The sequence below is a fragment of the Hemitrygon akajei genome, chromosome 17, assembly GCF_048418815.1.
Source record: "Hemitrygon akajei chromosome 17, sHemAka1.3, whole genome shotgun sequence".
In the NCBI taxonomy this organism is placed as follows: domain Eukaryota; kingdom Metazoa; phylum Chordata; class Chondrichthyes; order Myliobatiformes; family Dasyatidae; genus Hemitrygon; species Hemitrygon akajei.
The window spans coordinates 11,043,705-11,061,649 of NC_133140.1; the positions used below are offsets into that span (position 1 = coordinate 11,043,705).

Below are 17,945 nucleotides of genomic sequence, written 5' to 3' on the forward strand. Positions count from 1 at the left end.
GCAGACTGTATATTCATTTGCATAGATGCTGCCTGACCTGCTGAATTCCTCCAGCAGTTTGTGTGTGTTGCTCTGGATTTCCAGCATCTGCAGCATCTCTTATGTTTGTATATTGCTATTGTTGAAGTTCTTGAAACTTCCACAGAACCACTTTCATCAGCTTATTGTATCATCTACCCTGTAGATAAGTTAAAGGAGAATATTTATTGAGCAAGGGAATCAAGCTAATTTTGGATTAATAGAAGTACACAATGGAAAAAATATAGGAACTTCAAAATTATAACAGCTGTCTAACGGCTAGAAAATGGTGTGAAGAGGGAGGGGAATAATGTATGAAGTATTTATCTTAGATTTCCTTTCTTACAGTGTCAGATATTTGGTCTTAATTGTTTTGTGTTCTATAGGTTTTCAGGCCTCCAAATCCGTGGACGATGGCTATCATGAATGTATTAGCAGAGCTACATCAAGAGCATGATTTGAAGGTAGGTTTATATTTATTCTAAATTCTTTAAAACTTATTGCCACCTGCTATTACACTGTGAATATGGTTTACATTAACTTCATTGCTGAAAGATGGCTAAATATTATCGAGTAAATTCTCTTGCTTTTGCTGAACTTTGTATAAAGTAGGAAATCAAAAATATTTTGTTTAATTTTAAACATAAGACTAAATTTCTTGCAGAAACTATTGTAGGGAGAAGTGTAACAGAATGTGGTCTTGGGTCTTGTAGGTGTGATTAGAAAATCTTAGTATGTTGTTTCATTTCCTCCTCCCACCTGCTTGCTCAAATTTGGGAGCCTTTATAACTTGTCAAACTTAATTCAACAAATTGTAAAGTTAAATTGAAAATTTTTTAGATTGTTTGCGAAATTTTGCTGAAACTAAAAAAAATCTGTTGTACTAAATTTATAGCACAAGTGACTGCTGGGGTTAGGTTTGGGAACTTCGGGGACAGTCTATGCACATTAAAAGTGATTAACTTTATTTGTCACACGTACATCAAAACATACAATGAAATGTGTTGTTTACATCAATGACCAACAGAGTCTGAGGATGTTCTGGGGGTAGGCCATAAATGTCCGGCACCAAGGTATCATGCCCACAACTTGGACTCTTCCATGATTAGTGCAAGTGCTGAGTGCAGAACTAAGGTGGGGGGGGGGGGGGGGGACGGGGACATAAATCTATTGGTTCTTTCTTTTCCTTTTGCAATATTCCACCACATTACTCTGCTCCAAGTTTGGGAAAGATGCCTATATAACTGAAACTTTTAGAGTACAATAAGATAAAAAAGGACTGTTGGCATTATGTCTGAAAGAATGCACTCATCTGGATAATGATATACTGCTCCAGCAACATCTGCCATGTATGGTGAATAGCTACGCTGATTTTAAAGCTAAAGATTTTGCTCTAAATAATTTCAAAATTTTATTAAGAAATCCTGTTTCATTTAATTGGGGTATCTTTTTTAATCCATATTTGGGGGTTCTGTAAAATGTTTCTATCTACTATGTTGCCATTTCAGAAAGCTAGAAATAACCCCCCTTACTGTTACATAAAATTACATTTTCTAAAAGCTTGGGAAAGCAATTGAGGGGCTAGAATTTATAGACAGTTTGTTTGTATATTTGTTTACACATTGGGAAAGAAACCAGTAAGATCGTTGAGACCAGGCTGCACTGAGAATTCATGTACTTGGGTCTAAATGTAATAGCTGTTATAATGATCAAGTTTAACATTGGTGCTGTCCATTGGAACACTTTGTTTCTGGAGGAGTTGAACCTAAACTGTTTCATTAAAAGGATTCTGCAGTACATAGCTGTGTAAGTTTATTATTATGAATACCTAGTAGAATATGAGAATCTTTCTCCCACAGCAAGTAAAAAAGGTGGGTTTGGGATCAATGCATAATCTTTGAAATGCAGCTAAGTACATAATGGGAATGGGAATATTTTCAAAATTTCCAATGAAAATAGTGCCTTGAAAAAATATTCAGCTCCCATAGCTATTTTAACATTTTTCTATTTAATGTTTTAAATTTATTATATTTTGAAGTAAGATTTTTAAGCTAAAATGCAAAAGATTGTGCATTATATCAAATCAAAGAAAATTCCAAAACCTGTCAACAATTTACTAAAACCAAAATTGTGATGCTGAGAAGGTATTCATCCCTTTTATAATTGCTACAATAACTTCTGGTACAATACTGTATATTACCTTACCAACTCGCCCAATTTGTTGATGAGAGGATCACCTGAATAAATACTCCCCCTCTCTGTAAGGTCCAACAGTATTATAGATTTTCAACAGACCAAACCAAAATGATGACAAAAGAATCAAGAAAAGTCAGGGAAATGATAATAGAGAAGCACAGATTTAGGGAAGGGTGGAGGACCATCTCAAAGGCACCCAGATCTCAGTGCAGTTCATCATGAAGAAGTAGAAAAAAATATGAAACCACAGCCACAGTACAATCTAATACTGCACATCAGCCAGGTAACACCAACCTTACTGCAAAGTATGGTGGAGGTAGCATCGTGCTATTGGGATGCTTTTCAGCAGCAGGGACTGGAAATTTGGTCAGGATTGATCAGAGGTTGATTGCTGTCCACCACCAATCCCCAACTAACCAGGCACAGTTGAAGAATTGTGCCAGATGGAATGGGCAAATCTTGCTCCATTGCTAATGCTAATAGAGACTTATCCAAAAAGATGCTGTTATAGCTGTGAGTGGTGGTTCAACTAAGTACTGAGCAAAAGGGGATGAGTACTTTTGAACTGCTGACATTTCATTTTTTGCATTTTTAATTTTTCATGCTTTATAATTTTCTATTTTTCTGGCATGAGAGGGACAAAGGAGCATGTTGTTCACAAACGAAATATCTCAATTAAATTGGTCAAAATCCCTGATTATAATACTCATTTATGTAATCAAAGGGTTGGGGGCTAAATACTTTAGGATACTGTACAAGCTTTTTGCTGTGGATGACGAATGATTGAGAGTTTTTGGAAGTACAGTTTTTGATCCAGGGCTGATTGACATTTTTCCTGGAGCTCCGAGGTAAAGTACAGGGAGAGCTTTATCAAAGAACTAGCAGATAGATATGCTAACTGACTGGCGAGTGATCTGACACATTATTAACAGATGTTAAGATAACTGAAATAACATTCTGACTATAGTGTTTTGTACCTTGGCCAAGTAACTAACTTCTTGTGCATAATTCATGCAAAAGACTGGAAGTATCTCCAACTTTTCACCATTTCTCATGGAATGATTTTAAATATGCCAACTAACCAAAAATGGAAAATCAGAACTTGTGTTTTAATCGAGAGCTGTTTCTTGATGTGGGAGATTAAATGGTGCTGTTAGTCCTCCATCTTATTTTCTGACTAAGCTCAGCTGGGAATTACTGCACTGTATGATTCAGACATCTTGCTGTAACTGTTTTCAAAACCCTTTCCTCCAAAGAACAGAATGCAGCTGGAATGATGTCAGGTCTACTGTAGGGTGAAGGGCTGAGTCCGATCTGAAGTATCATTTCCTGTGATAAATTACTATTTTGTGCTGTTTGCACATGAGCACCTACATACAGCATCTCTGCTAGGGAGTAGGCAGCACCACATATGCATGCAATATTTTAAAGCTTGTGTTAGATGGTTTCCTTTTTTTTTAGTCTTGAGCCATAATTAAGGTTCCCAGTTGGTACCAGCACATTCTGCCTTCACACTGCCCTTTACTGAAGTACAGATTTAATGTTCACTGCTTGAACAGGGGGCTAAACCAGCTGAGGGTAGCTGGTGGGCCTCATACACTGGTGAGATAGGGACTTACTGAGCTGTCCTAGCATGTGAAGTCAGCTCTGACGGACTGGATGGATGAAACGATGAAATCAACAGTGAAATCTAACAGCCAGTAAGGCAGTTCCACAATGCTTTGTAGAGAGCTAAGGGCATGACATGGCTCAGAAGAAGTCATGGTCATTCACTCCAAGCAAGGAAGACTCCAGTTGTGATGACTGGACCCAGAGGTCAGGAGCTTTGAACTGCCCCAGCAAACCAACTTTACCACTTTAAAAACTCGCCTGTATAGGTTTTTTGTGCATTTTTCATCATCTGAACAACACAAATTTAACCATCATTGTCAGGTATGGCAGGCAACCCATCAAGTTAAGGACCTTTCTCCTTTTAAAGTCTTCATTTCGTCTCCATTGTCCCAAAACAAGATAATTTTCCCAAGGGTTTGAAAGCAGTCTTGGTACTTGTGCCTGACATCTGTCAATTGTTAGTATCCAATAAAAGACATCTTAGGTATTTGTGGTTCCATTTACTTTGAAGCAATTATTTTATCAAGTGATGAGTTTGATGTCTGATTTGAAATGCAAAAACAAATGATACTTTATCTATTGAACATTGACTTCTCTAACTTCCGTTAATGCCCCTCCTCCCCTTCTTACCCCATCCCTGACATATTTAGTTGTTTGCCTGTTCTCCATCTCCCTCTGGTGCCGGATCCGCCCCCCTCCTTTCTTTCTTCTGAGGCCTCCCGTCCCATGATCCTTTCCCTTCTCTAGCTCTGTATCACTTTTGCCAATCACCTTTCCAGCTCTCAGCTTCATCCCACCCCCTCCGGTCTACTCCTATCATTTCGCATTTTCCCCTCCCCCCCTCTACTTTCAAATCTCTTACTATCTTTCCTTTCGGTTAGTCCTGACGAAGGATCTCGGCCCGAAACGTCGACATCGCTTCTCCCTATAGATGTTGCCTAGCCTGCTGTGTTCTACCAGCATTTTGTGTGTGTTGTTGTTTGATATTTTATCTGTTGCTATAGATGTTGAGAAGCATTGTGTTGGGAAGATAAAAAAAAGTCGTCAGTCCCTTTAAGATTTTGGTTTCATAAGCTGGCAGAATAAACAAGACTTCTGCAAAAGGGTTAAATCAAATTACAAATATACTCAAGACAAACACTCATGCAAATTTCAACCTGAAATGCATTTCTGATGATTGCATTTTTCAAGAATTTGGAGCCAGGGTCCACAATAATTTGAACATGAGCTTTGTTGATTATTTATTTATGTTTCCTTTTGCTCTGGCATTAAATTGGAAGGTTATTTAACTCTCTTCATTTTCACGAATATTTTTCTAGTTAAACCTGAAGTTTGAGATCGAGGTCTTGTGTAAAAATCTGGCTTTGGATATCAATGACTTGAAGCCTGGAACATTATTGAAGGACAAAGAAAAATTGACAAATCTAGAAGAGCAGCTATCAGCTCCAAAGAGAGAGTCCAAAATACCTGAGGAACCGCCAGTAGTTGTCACCACTGGTAAAGTGCTTTTACTTTTTATTCAGTATTAAATCATTTCACTTGCATAGAAAACAAATATTGTACACTGCATTGTTAATTTTAATTACGAGCAAAATACTGTAAATTGTATGTGGTCATTGACCTTTTTGGTTGCTTGCGTAATGAGAGCATTGGTGTTAAAGTATGGGGAGAGTCAGATTTCACTAACACTGAGTGCACTAGGACCCAGGGAGAAGTGCATTTGCAGGCGTTGCCAGTAGGCCAGATTGAAGCCTTGGTCTTTAGCTGACAAAGGAAGAGAAGTGGCTCCACGGCAGCTGGGAGGGGAAATGTTTTTCCAGTGGAGGAGTCAGTCTGCTGAAGGTTCAAAAAATGCAGGTTCTAATACTCTAACAGCCGTGGCCATTGTGCAATCTTTTTAGGGTGCAGCAGCTATTTTACTGTAATTGCTATATAATTCTAGAATTCATGATGTGCTGTACCAGACGCTACCACCTCAGTCCTGACTGTAATGTAAGATGTAGAACGGAGGACACTGGAATTAAACATCCTAGGGTTTGGTATGCCTGCATTTTTGTGTTAATATTTTGCCATTCATTTTAATTTAGCTGATAAACGATTTTTAGGGAAAAGTTTTTGGATATTATGTTGATAATTGTTCAGATTTATTTTCTATCTCAAACTAATGCTGAATAGAGTGTCTGTTTGTATTGCTAAGAGGGAAGGGCTGTTTGTCCCTTCTGTCTATTTAGCTATCTGTCTGAAATATCAGAATTGCATACCCACCTCTGCCAAAATTAATACAGCTTGGTTATTAATGACATTTTTTGTAACTTAACATTTATTTCCAATTTTACTGCCTTGCCTGTGTTTATTGCTCATGACCCTGCTGCACCAGAAATCTGTCATGCTTTTTCACTGCCCCTGCAGTTAAATTAAAGAGGGAGTTGGTGCGGAGGTGTGGGTGTACAACTAAATATATATTGTATTTACTCCTCTAGTGTGTCATGCTAGAATTGATTTTCAGTCTTTGTTCTTTAAAAAGTAAAATTCTGGCTGTAGAGACTTTAAACTGTTAATATTGGACTGCAGGGATTCCCAGCTATGCTTATTCAGAGAGTTTATTCTGTGTTTACAGCATGATGTATCCACCCAAGGCTTGTACTTTCTTTGCATTAAATGTTGGAAAGGTTGTCGGCTATTCACTGTGGTTGAATCCCTGTTTAAGCTCATGCAGCACACCATTGAGGCTGCATTGCTGCATGTATCTCATTTTCTATTAACCTCTTGTAGAGTGGTGAGGCTTCCATGATCTCTGCCATTTCAGTGTCATGTAGTCAGTCCACCAGCATTCATTTCTTTAAGCTTACAGAAAGAAAAAATAATTGTCTGGGTGTGGTTTTCAACATGGCCAAAAGCCAACATCTATGAAACTGCACCAACACAGATGTACTAGACTAGGGGAATGCTATGAGAGTTTTGCACGTATTTTCTTTTGCAGTACAAAAGATATAGGAGCAGAAATAGGCCATTCGGCTCATCAAGTCTGCTCTGCCATTCAGTCATGGGCTGATCCAGTTCTTCCAGTCATCCCCACTCCCCTGCTTTCACCCCATATCCTTTGATGCCCTGGCTAATCAAGAACCTATCTATCTCTGCCTTAAATAGCTGCCTCCACAGCTGCTCGTGGCAACAAATTCCACAGATTTACCATCCTCTGACTAAACAAATTTCTCTGCATCTCAATTCTAAAAGGACGTCCTTCATTCCTGAAGTCAAGCCCTCTTGTCCTAGAATCCTCTACCATGGGAAATAACTTTGCCATATCTAATCTGTTCAGGCCTTTTAACATTCAGAATGTTTCTATGAGATACCCCCTCATTCTAATGAACTCCAGGGAATACAGCCCAAGAGCTGCCAGACGTTCTTCATATGGTAACCTTTTCATTCCTGTAATCATTCTCGTGAATCTTCTCTGAACCCTCTCCAATGTCAGTATATGCTTTCCAAAATAAGGAGCCCAAAACTGCACACAGTACTCCAAGTGTGGTCTCAAAAGTGCCTTATGGAGCCTCAAAATCACATCCTTGCTCTTTTATTCTGTGCCTCTAGAAATGAATGCCAATATTGCATTCGCCTTCTTCACAACCGACTCAACCTGGCGGTTAACCTTTAGGGTGTCTTGCACAAGGACTTCCAAGTCCCTTTGCATCTCTGTGTTTTGAATTCTTTCCCCATCTAAATAATAATCTGGCCGTTTATTTCTTCCACCAAAGTGCATGATCATGCATTTTCCAACAGTAGTTTCCTTTCAGCATTTCTCTGTTACATTTGGTCTTAGTCCTATAATTTCATGACCTCTATTGATAATAACCTTGATCACTGTGACTTCTGGATTTGATTAGGAAGAGACTCAAGGGAAGTCTAGTCTACCCGCCTATTTAAATCAACGATTAAAGACGTAACACTGGAATTTTCAATTTGTCCTTACTGTAAAGGCTGATTTATACCAATGCGTTGCGTGTACGCCGTAGGTACCGCGTACCCTACGCTGTAGGGTGACGTGCACCTCCTCAAAAAAGTAACTCGCGTCGCAGCAATGCAGACTGCAACAACTGTGACAGTTCCGCTTGGTAGCATCGCATTTCCTCCTACGTATATCCGGTTACTACTTCTTCGCCATGTCTGTACACTGATGCAAAATAGATGAACCAAATCATCAGATCTTCCTGCCGACGTGCAAAAATGTTTGAAATGCATTTCCTCGTCCATGCTTCTCACAAAGAAACAACACAGTAGCATAGAAACCCCACCGCCAACTAGCATTTTGGCGCACACCAACATATGCTCACTATGGCATCGAGCCTATGCAGAAGTGAAAATCAGTGCTACGGTGTAGCCCATACGCACAAGTATAGATCAGCCTTTAGGATCAGTGCTATAGAGGTGGGCATCAGACTCAAACTGTCTGTGCTGGATCTTGTGCTTCACTTGAGCCTCATCCATCATCTCAATCTCTTCCACTCTTCATCTGCTTGTCCAGTGTTCTGTTAAATATTTCACTATTGATGGCCTTGACCTCTTCCTCTGGTATCAAGTTCCAAATTCTCTGTCCTTTGAATAAAGAATTTTCTTCCATGTTTGCTATTAGCTTTGGTTTAGAAAAATATTGAACTGTTGTGCCACGTTAAGGATGATTTGTCCTATGACAAGGTAATTTTCAGAGAGTTTAGTGCTTCTGTTGGGTTTATTTGATGCTATCTTCCTGGAACTAGGGGAATCTGTCAATTCAACTTCAGACCTTGGAGAAGTTGCTGCTTTTCCTCCTTGCAGAGAAGAGGGAACAACAATATTACACTTCTCACAGCGTTTTGATGTCTTTCCAGCAATCAAATACTAATTTGGAAAGCACACAACTATCTCTCTGGTTACTTTTCCCTTGGCAGAGCAGTTGAATGAAGTGTCATGATACCAAGATCATCATATGATGTCCTTTTACCTTTGAGGCATTCAATGTTGTATTAGTATGTAATAGCTGAACAATTTGAGGTTTGTTAAATTTTATTTTACAAGATTTTCAATGTTGGAAGAAGCTCCCTATTTAGTAATTCTTAATAGATAGAACCATAGAACATTACAGCACAGAAACAGGCCTTTTGGCCCTTCTTGGCTGTGCCGAACCATTTTTCTGCCTAGTCCCACTGATCTGCACCTGGCCCATATTCCTCCATACACCTCTCATCCATGTACCTGTCCAAGTTTTTCTTAAATGTTAAAAGTGAGCCCGCATTTACAACTTCATCTGTCAGCTCATTCCACACTCCCACCACTCTCTGTGTGAAGAAGCCCCCCCCCCCATGTTCCCTTTAAACTTTTCCCCCTTCACCCTTAACCCATGTCCTCTGGGTTTTTTTCTCCTCCAGCCTCAGTGGAAAAAGCCTGCTTGCATTCACTCTATCTATACCCATCATAATTTTATACACCTCTATCAAGTCTCTCCTCATTCTTCTACGCTCCAGGGAATAAAGTCATAACCTATTCAACCTTTCTCTGTAACTCAGTTTCTCAAGTTCCGGCAACATCCTTGTAAACCTTCTCTGCATTCTTTCAACCTTACTAATATCCTTCCTGTAATTCAGTGACCAGAACTGTACACAATATTGCAAATTCGGCCTCACCAATGCCGTATACAACGTCACCATAACATTCCAACTCTTATACTCAGTACTTTGATTTATAAAGGCCAATGTACCAAATGCTCTCTTTACTACCCTACCTACCTGTGATGCCACTTTTAGGGAATTTTGTATCTGTATTCCTAGATCCCTCTGTTCTACTGCACTCCTCAGTGCCCTACCATTTACCTTGTATGTTCTACCTTGGTTTTTCCTTCCAAAGTGCAATACCTCACACTTATCTGTATTAAATTCCATCTGCCATTTTCCAGCCCATTTTTTCAGCTGGTCCAGATCCCTCTCCAAGCTTTGAAAACCTTCCTCACTGTCCACTACACCTCCAGTCTTTGCATCATCAGCAAATTTGCTGATCCAATTTTGATATAGATGACAAGTAACAATGGACCCAGCACTGCACTGATCCCTGTGGCACACCACTAGTCACAGGTTTAGTGATGAACGTAGCATTTGAAAAGTCAACCAACAGACTTTCTCTTTGATATACCACCACATTCTCCAAGGCTTCCCAGTCCGTTGTGTGGGAGGGAATCATACCACTAAGTGGCAGTGGTAATTTTTTAAATGTCTGTTGAATTACTGTCATTTAAATCTGTCTTCACTGTACAAATTTATCCTAAGGCCATTTTCTGTGTTACGAACCCCGTAACTGGGTCACTTACCAGCAAAGATGGAGACGTCCGTTGAAGTCTGATGATACTATTTTTAACAGTATTTATTAGTAAAAATACAGAAAAATAATATCAATGCAAGTATACAGATAATATATGTCATCAATACTAAATCTAAAAGTGCGGGTATAATAATAATCAATAAGAAATAAGCTCTATCGTTGTCTAGGGGATAATGAATTGTCCGATGGAAATATAAAGTTCACTCAGTTCATGCAGGCTGCAGCCATTGGGGACCGCTATGTTGCAATGGTTGGAGAGAGAGAGAGATTTGGAGAAAAACTTGCCGGCTTTCCTTTTATGATTTCGATCCGTCAGGAGTCCCGTTGGTGTGGCCGTTCACTTGTGGTCTCTCCTTTAGCTAAACCGTTCTTCTGTGATGAGCCCGCCACCCTGGCAAGGGAGGACGCACACGAGCCCCCACCGGCTTTTGCTATAAACGCTGTCACTGGATTTCCAGCGTTTTTCCTGTTGCGTCTAAAGGGGTTGTTCCCCAGACCCGTCTTTTATCCTTACTCACGGGGTCTCAGATGTCAATCAGGTTGGGATGATGCAATCCCTCAACCAGACCACTCTAGTTGTCCCCTGAGGGGTTTCAATGAATAGTACAGTACTCAATACACAATTCCGTCTCCAAGAGACAATGGCCGTTATCAGTGATTCTGTTTCGCTGAGGTCAGGACACATTCCAAACCTTGTGTATTCTGGACGTCTCTCTCTCATTTCCTGGGTCTCAGACCTGAATTAATAGCGATCTTGCGATTCTCAAAAAGGACGGGGCGACTTTGTACCCTTCGGCCCCTCAGAGTTGCGTCACATTCATAACATCTGTAATTAATATTCAGTAGGTTATTGCTCCCATTTTATCATCCAGAAGAACATGCTAATGTAAGGTTAACTGAGCTATCAAACAATAGTTCATCTGTAATTCAATGTTCCATGTGAATCCATGCATTCATAGAAATATTTAGTTATGTACTCAATTTTTTTTCAAAGTTAAGAACATTCTTTATAGGTGAGAAATCGGTGACAAATTGAAATATTTCCTGCTATTTAACAAGTTGTGAAACCGCAGTCATTGGGAAAGCACAGCACTGAAACTGACATTTCTTGTACATGGGTTCCTGTCATGGGCCTGATGCTGATGGATCACAAAAGTAATTTGTGTCACACATGGGCACATTAGAATAATCCAATTGTGTACAATTACTGAAGAAGATTATGTGGTATTTTAGATTTGTATTACACATTTTGTGAGTAATTCTAGTCTGTCACTATAACTGCAGTTGAAACTTCCATTAATTTTCTTTGTTCCTTTTGTTTCCAAGTTAATGGAAGTATGCCTCTTATTTTAATCCCTGAAACATGTAAAATTCCAAGCACCTGCAAGTGGTGTCCAAGTCCGCACAAAGAAAGAATGTAAGATTAACTTAATGTTTTTGCTTTCCAGCTGCATCAGTGACTCCAGCAACAACAACCACTTGTACGACCACTGGCCCTCCACAGCCACAGTTCAGCTATCACGACATCAATGTATATTCTCTGGCTGCCTTGGCTCCACACATTACAGTCAATCCAAATGTAAGGTGTTTTGTTTATAATGTGCCAATAACAGGCAAGATAACATTTAGTATCATGATACGTAACATATATGCCTCATGTAAATGTTTAATCCAAGCATGGGATTTAGCGCTAGCCTTCATTCCATGAGCTGCTATGTTCTGCCTAGTTATTTCAGGCATGAAATCTATCAGCAGCTAACCAGGATGCTAAATTAGTGGGTCAGATTTGAGTGAATGAGAAGTCTGCGGGGGGGAAAAATTGCAAATTTTAAAAAAAAAGTGGGAGTAAAGTGAACCTTTTCTGGTTGGCTGCTAGTCAGGGGTCTGTGGGGACTGATTTTTTGTTATATGTCGGTGATTTGAATGACAGAATTGATGGCTTTGCAGACAATATTAAGGTAGGTGAAGGGGTAGGTAGTTTTGAGAAAGTAGAGAGGCTACAGTAGGACTTAGGAGAATGGGCAAAGAAGTGACAGATGGTATACAATGTCGTGAGGTGTATGCTCATGCACTTTGGTAGAATAAATGAAAGGGTAGACTATTTTATAAATGGAGAGAAAATACAAAAAACTGAGGTGCAGAGGGACTTGGGAGTCTTTGTGCAATATTCCATAAAGGTTAATTTGTGGGTTGAGTCCATAGTGAGGAAGGCAAAAGCGGAGTTAGCATTCATTTCAAGAGGGCTAGAGTATAAAATCAAGGTTGTAATGTTGAGACTTTATAACGTACTGATGAGGCCTCACTGAAGTATTGTGAGCAGGTTTGAGCAGGTCCTCTTAGAAAGGATGTGCTGAAACTGGAGAGGCTTTAAAGGAGGCTCACGAAAATGATTCTGGAATTGATTGACTTTTCATATGAAAAGCAGTTGATGGCTCTGGGCCTGTATTCACTGGAGTTGAGAGGTTTGAGGGGTGACCTCATTGAAACCTATTGAATGGTGAATGGCCTTGATAGACTGGATGTGGAGAGGATGTTTCCTATGGTGATAGAGTCTAAGTCCAGAGGACATAGCCTCAGAATACAGGGCATCCTTCTAGAATAGAAATGAGGAAGCTAGGAGATTGGGGCTGAGGTGAATATTAGATCAGCCATGATGCAATAGTGTATCTGACTCAATGAGCAAAATGGCTTAATTGGGCTCCTATATCTTGTGGTCTTATTTTTACAGTACCTTTCACCATCTCTAGAAGTCTCAAAGCATTCTGGGCATGTAGAACTCAATCATGACAGTGCTTACTGCACATCAAATACTACAAAATCAATATTGACTAAGCCAATCACAATACATTTGGAAGAATTATTACTCAGGAGATGCAATATTGTGCTTGAAGCAACAAGTCTAAAGAGTATTCTCACTCACATTTCCATTTACACAAGAAGTTATTCATAATTTCATAATGATGCAAAACTTCCTTTAATAAGCAAAGTCAGATTTTTTACAAATATGATTTTTGTTTTAAATAGAGTACTGTGATTAAATTGTCTACATGAAAATGCTGCAAAGCATTGCCATCACCAGTTGCACTGTTGTCAATGTGCCAGTTTCCTTCTGTTTCAATCCATTTAATTGTCTGCTGGGTTGAATACTGGTTTTATCCGAGGAAGTACATCAGACATCTTGCTCCTATAGTGCTCCCACTTCCAACTTTTTATTGCTTGCTAGGGTGTATAGTCCTTTTACTCTCAGTACTTGCAAGAAATTATCCAGACTTCCTATCCAGAGGTAGTACTATTTGATTTAGAAAATGGTATGTTGATGTCCATAATTAATGGCTCTTAAGTACAATAATGAATGCAGCTTATATGGGGTTTTCAGTGGCTTTCAAATAATTGTATTTATACTTTGAATTTTTGCTTATTTAAGCTATTAGCTTCCTCAGAATTGTTCTAAGTGTTCCTTTAGTTTAAGAAGTATTTTGTTAATAAGTTTATGTTTGGGTGCATCTGCTTGTGCAGAACACTTTGATAAACTGGCTCTGTTTAATTTTCTTCCCTTTTCAGATTCCTTTGTTTCAAGCTCATCCACAGCTGAAGTCATATGTTCGGCAAGCAATCGACCGTGCTGTGCAGGAGCTCGTTCATCCTGTCGTTGACCGTTCCATCAAAATTGCCATGACCACCTGTGAACAGATAGTTCGCAAAGATTTTGCTCTAGATTCTGAAGAGTCACGAATGAGAGTTGCAGCACATCACATGATGCGTAACTTGACTGCAGGGATGGCCATGATTACGTGCAGGGAGCCATTACTGATGAGCATTGCTACAAACCTAAAGAACAACTTTGCCACAGCTCTACGGGTTAGTAAATCTCCTTCCAGTAGAATGCATTCCTTTCCTACTGGAACATGCAGTTGGATAACTGCTTGCTGGTTTTAACATGCACTTGAAAAAGAAGTTACATGCAAAGTATTGGTCTTTTTCTGGTGCCATGCTATGGACTCACTCTTAATGACAGGAGCATGCAGGTTCTTAACCTCAGACAACAATAGAAAGTTCCCATAGGATTTCTCCTAGCCATGTGAGTTCCATTCTGATGTAAAAACTAATGAGGGATTTCCTGTTTGACTACACCAAGGGCATTTGTAACTTTTATCTCCCTCATGATGACATCTGAAGTCAAGATTATCACTGAAAAGTTGATCATTGTAGATGGAATTGCAGTCTAAAGCTGATGGAGAGACACCTAAACAAAAACTGGTTATTAAAAATTAGTCTGCATGCCCAAAGTGAGTTTTAAACAAGTCACCAGGTATCCAAAGATTTAGCACGCTGGGAACTCAGTGCATGGTAAACATAAAGACTATTTTTATTGACTCAATTCCGAAAAGCAATGAAGTAATATGTCTTAATAACTAAATTGATATTTAATTTTACCTAAACTGTTAAAAATGTATCAATGCATTTTTTTTAACAATGTGCTGTGTTCTTTTTACCAGCTTTATTGACTTGTTATCCATTTTTCCTGCACTAGTTTTAAACCTGTGTCTGGGCCTTCATACCAACATAGGCTACGCTCTAGTGCTAAAGGATATCCTTGGTTTTGAATATGAGCTCTTCATTATTATTATTGATGCTCTCATTTAAGCCAAGGGACAGTTCAAAATAGAGGAGTTTTATTTGAATTAAACTTTAGAATTTAATGTGGTTTGGGTACTTCTGGATTTCCACTTGTCTGTAGAATGATCTATTTAGTAACCTTGTTAAAGTATTGGTTGAGCCCAGAATAGCTTGCTTGCTCTTTTTTTGCAAATGTTCAGTATTTACAATTAGTTTGGCTGAGCACAAACTCTTGGACAATTGTTTGATAATTCTCTCATTGAATCTGCGAGTGAATCCTGAAATTTGTTGATTTTCCCTGTAGGCTGCATCTCCACAACAGAGGGAGATGATGGAACAAGCAGCTGCCCAGATAGCACAAGACAATTGTGAGCTTGCATGTTGTTTTATTCAGAAAACAGCTGTTGAAAAAGCAGGTCCTGAAATGGACAAACGACTTGCAACAGTAAGTTTCTTTCCTCTTCTGTACTTCAATTCCATGTTTGTCATTGCTGCATCCAGTTAATATTTTGTTTGAATTTTGTAGGAGTTTGAACTCCGGAAGCATGCTAGGCAGGAAGGTCGGCGATACTGTGATCCTGTAGTACTGACCTATCAGGCTGAGCGTATGCCTGAGCAAATCAGATTGAAGGTTTGATTTTTTTTATTGAAGTTTTATGTCTGCAGTTTTAGAAAAATTGCCATGTAGTGTGTGTATTAGTTGGGTACAAAAGTCACCATTAAAAAGTATCATTTTGTAAGCACAAAACATGTTCTTCAGCCCAGCATGTCAACTGTCAAGTACCCTTCTATACTAATCTCACTTTCTGGCACTTCATCTACATGTTGGTGACTTAAGTCTCATCTGGATACTTCAGTGTTGTGCAAGTACCTACCCCCATTACTCAGGTAATGCACTCCGGTTTCCAACTACCCTTAATGAAAAACGTCCTTCCTGTGATCACCTTTAAACCTCTTAGCCTTCATCCTAAACCTATACCCTCTAGTTTAGGAAATCTGCTATCTACTTTTTCAGTTATGTCAGCCTCTGTCACCAGCTTGTTCAATGCTCCAAGAAATGGAACTCTATTCTATCCCGTCTTTTCACAGTTGAGGAGTTGTGTCTCGGGCAATGTCCTGGTCAATCTTCTTTATTGATCATCTTGTGTAGTCGTATCTTTCCTTTTGAGTGGCAACCAGAAATGCATAAAATACCTGAGCTATGGCCCAAACAATGTTATAAAGTTGTTCCATAACTTCCCCGCTCTTGTTCTTTGTGTCCTATCTCATCCCTGTTCCTTCTCCGTCGCCTGATTTGCCTGTGCCGTTGCCTTCAGGAGTCCTTGGATATTTACATATAGGTTCTTCTGTTCTTCAGTACGCCATCAGGGCCTAACCATTCATTGTGAATGTCATGTAAGCTTTCCTTGACTGTATTTTAATATGTTCAATCAATATAAATCTCTAATCTGTGACCAGATATTTAAATAATGTCAAATTGTGTTAACAGACAATTTAGTACTCCACTTCTCAGTAAAATAGAAAGTGTATGGTCAGGCACTTTGGTGGAAGAAATAAACGGGCAGACTATTATTTAGATGGGAAGAGAATTCAAAATACAGAGATGCAAAGGGGCTTGGGAGTCCTTGTGCAGGATACCTTAAAGGTTAACCTCCAGGTTGAGTCGGTGGTGAAGAAGGCAAATGCAATATTGGCATTCAAGTCAAGTCACTTTTTATTGTTATTTCAACCATAACTGCTGGTACAGTACACAGTAAAAACGAGATGTTTTTCAGGACCATGGTGCTACATGAAACAATACAAAACCTACACTGAACTACGTGAAAACAACAGAAAAAAAATGAAACTACACTAGACTACAGACCTACCCAGGACTGCATAAAGTGCACAAAACAGTGCCGGCATTACAATAAATAATAGACGACAATAGGCACAGTAGAGGGCAGTAAGTTGGTGTCAGTCCAGTCTCTGGGTATTGAGGAGTCTGGTAGCTTGGAAGAAGAAACTGTTACATAGTCTGGTCATGAGAGCCCGAATGCTCTGGTGTTTTTTTCCCAGATGGCAGGAGGGAGAAGAGTTTGTACGAGGGGTGCGTGGGGTCCTTCATAACGCTGTTTGCCTTGTGGATGCAGGGTGTAGTGTAAATGTCCGTGATGACGGGAAGAGAGACCCCGATGATCTTCTCAGGATGCTCTCAATACAACCCCTGTAGAATGTGATGAGGATGGGGGGTGGGAGATGACTTTCCTCAGCCTTCGCAGAAAGTAGAGATGCTGCTGGGCTTTCTTTGCTGTGGAGCTGGTGTTGAGGGACCAGGTGAGATTCTCCGTCAGGAAATTTGGTGCTCTTTACGATCTCTACCGAGGAGCCGTCGATGTTCAGCGGGGAGTTGTCGCTCCGTGCCCTCCTGAAGTCAACAACCATCTCTTTTGTTTTGTTCACATTCAGAGACAGGTTGTTGGCTCTGCACCAGTCTGTTAGCCGCTGCGCCTCCTCTCTATATGCTGACTCATCGTTCTTGCTGATGAGACCCACCACGGTCGTGTCATTGGCGAACTTGATGATGTGGTTCGAGTTGTGTGTTGCAGCACAGTCATGGGTCAGCAGAGTGAACAGCAGTGAACTGAGCACACAGCCCTGGGAGGCCTCCGTGCTCAGGGTGATGGTGTTGGAGATGCTGCCTCTAATCCAGACTGACTGAGGTCTCCCAGTCAGGAAGTTCTAGGATCTAGTTGCAGAGGGAGGTGTTGATGCCCAGTAGGCTCAGCTTTCCAATCAGTTTCTGAGGGATGCTGAACTGAAGTCTATGAACAGCATTCGAACGTACGTGACTTCTTTGTCCAGGTGGGTTAGGGTCAGGTGGAGAGTGATGGCAATGGCGCCGTCTGTTGAGTGGTTGGGGCAGTACGCAAACTGCAGGGGGTCCAGTGAGGGGGGCAGCAGGGTCTTGATGTGCCTCATGACGAGCCTCTCGAAACACTTCATGATGATGGATGTGAGTGCAACGGGACGGTAGTCATTGAGGCAGGACACTGAAGACTTCTTCGGCACGGGGACGATGGTAGCGGCCTGGAAGCATGTTGGAATGGTGGCGTTGCTCAGGGAGATGTTGAAGATGTCAGTGAGAACATCTGCTAGCTGATCTGCACATCCTCTGA

General features: G+C 40.2%; 1 protein-coding gene across 3 annotated transcripts in view; it reads left to right on the plus strand.

Moving 5' to 3' along the window:
- The window catches only part of cnot1 (CCR4-NOT transcription complex, subunit 1), a 229,274-nt gene that overhangs the window by 165,629 nt on the left and 45,700 nt on the right, over positions 1–17,945 (plus strand). For all 3 annotated transcript variants that reach the window (XM_073069651.1, XM_073069650.1, XM_073069649.1), the window contains 6 exons: positions 405–482; positions 5,145–5,322; positions 11,619–11,749; positions 13,732–14,028; positions 15,092–15,232; positions 15,314–15,418. In XM_073069651.1, the coding sequence (XP_072925752.1) occupies positions 405–482; positions 5,145–5,322; positions 11,619–11,749; positions 13,732–14,028; positions 15,092–15,232; positions 15,314–15,418 (930 nt within the window). The remainder of the gene's footprint in view (positions 1–404; positions 483–5,144; positions 5,323–11,618; positions 11,750–13,731; positions 14,029–15,091; positions 15,233–15,313; positions 15,419–17,945) is intronic.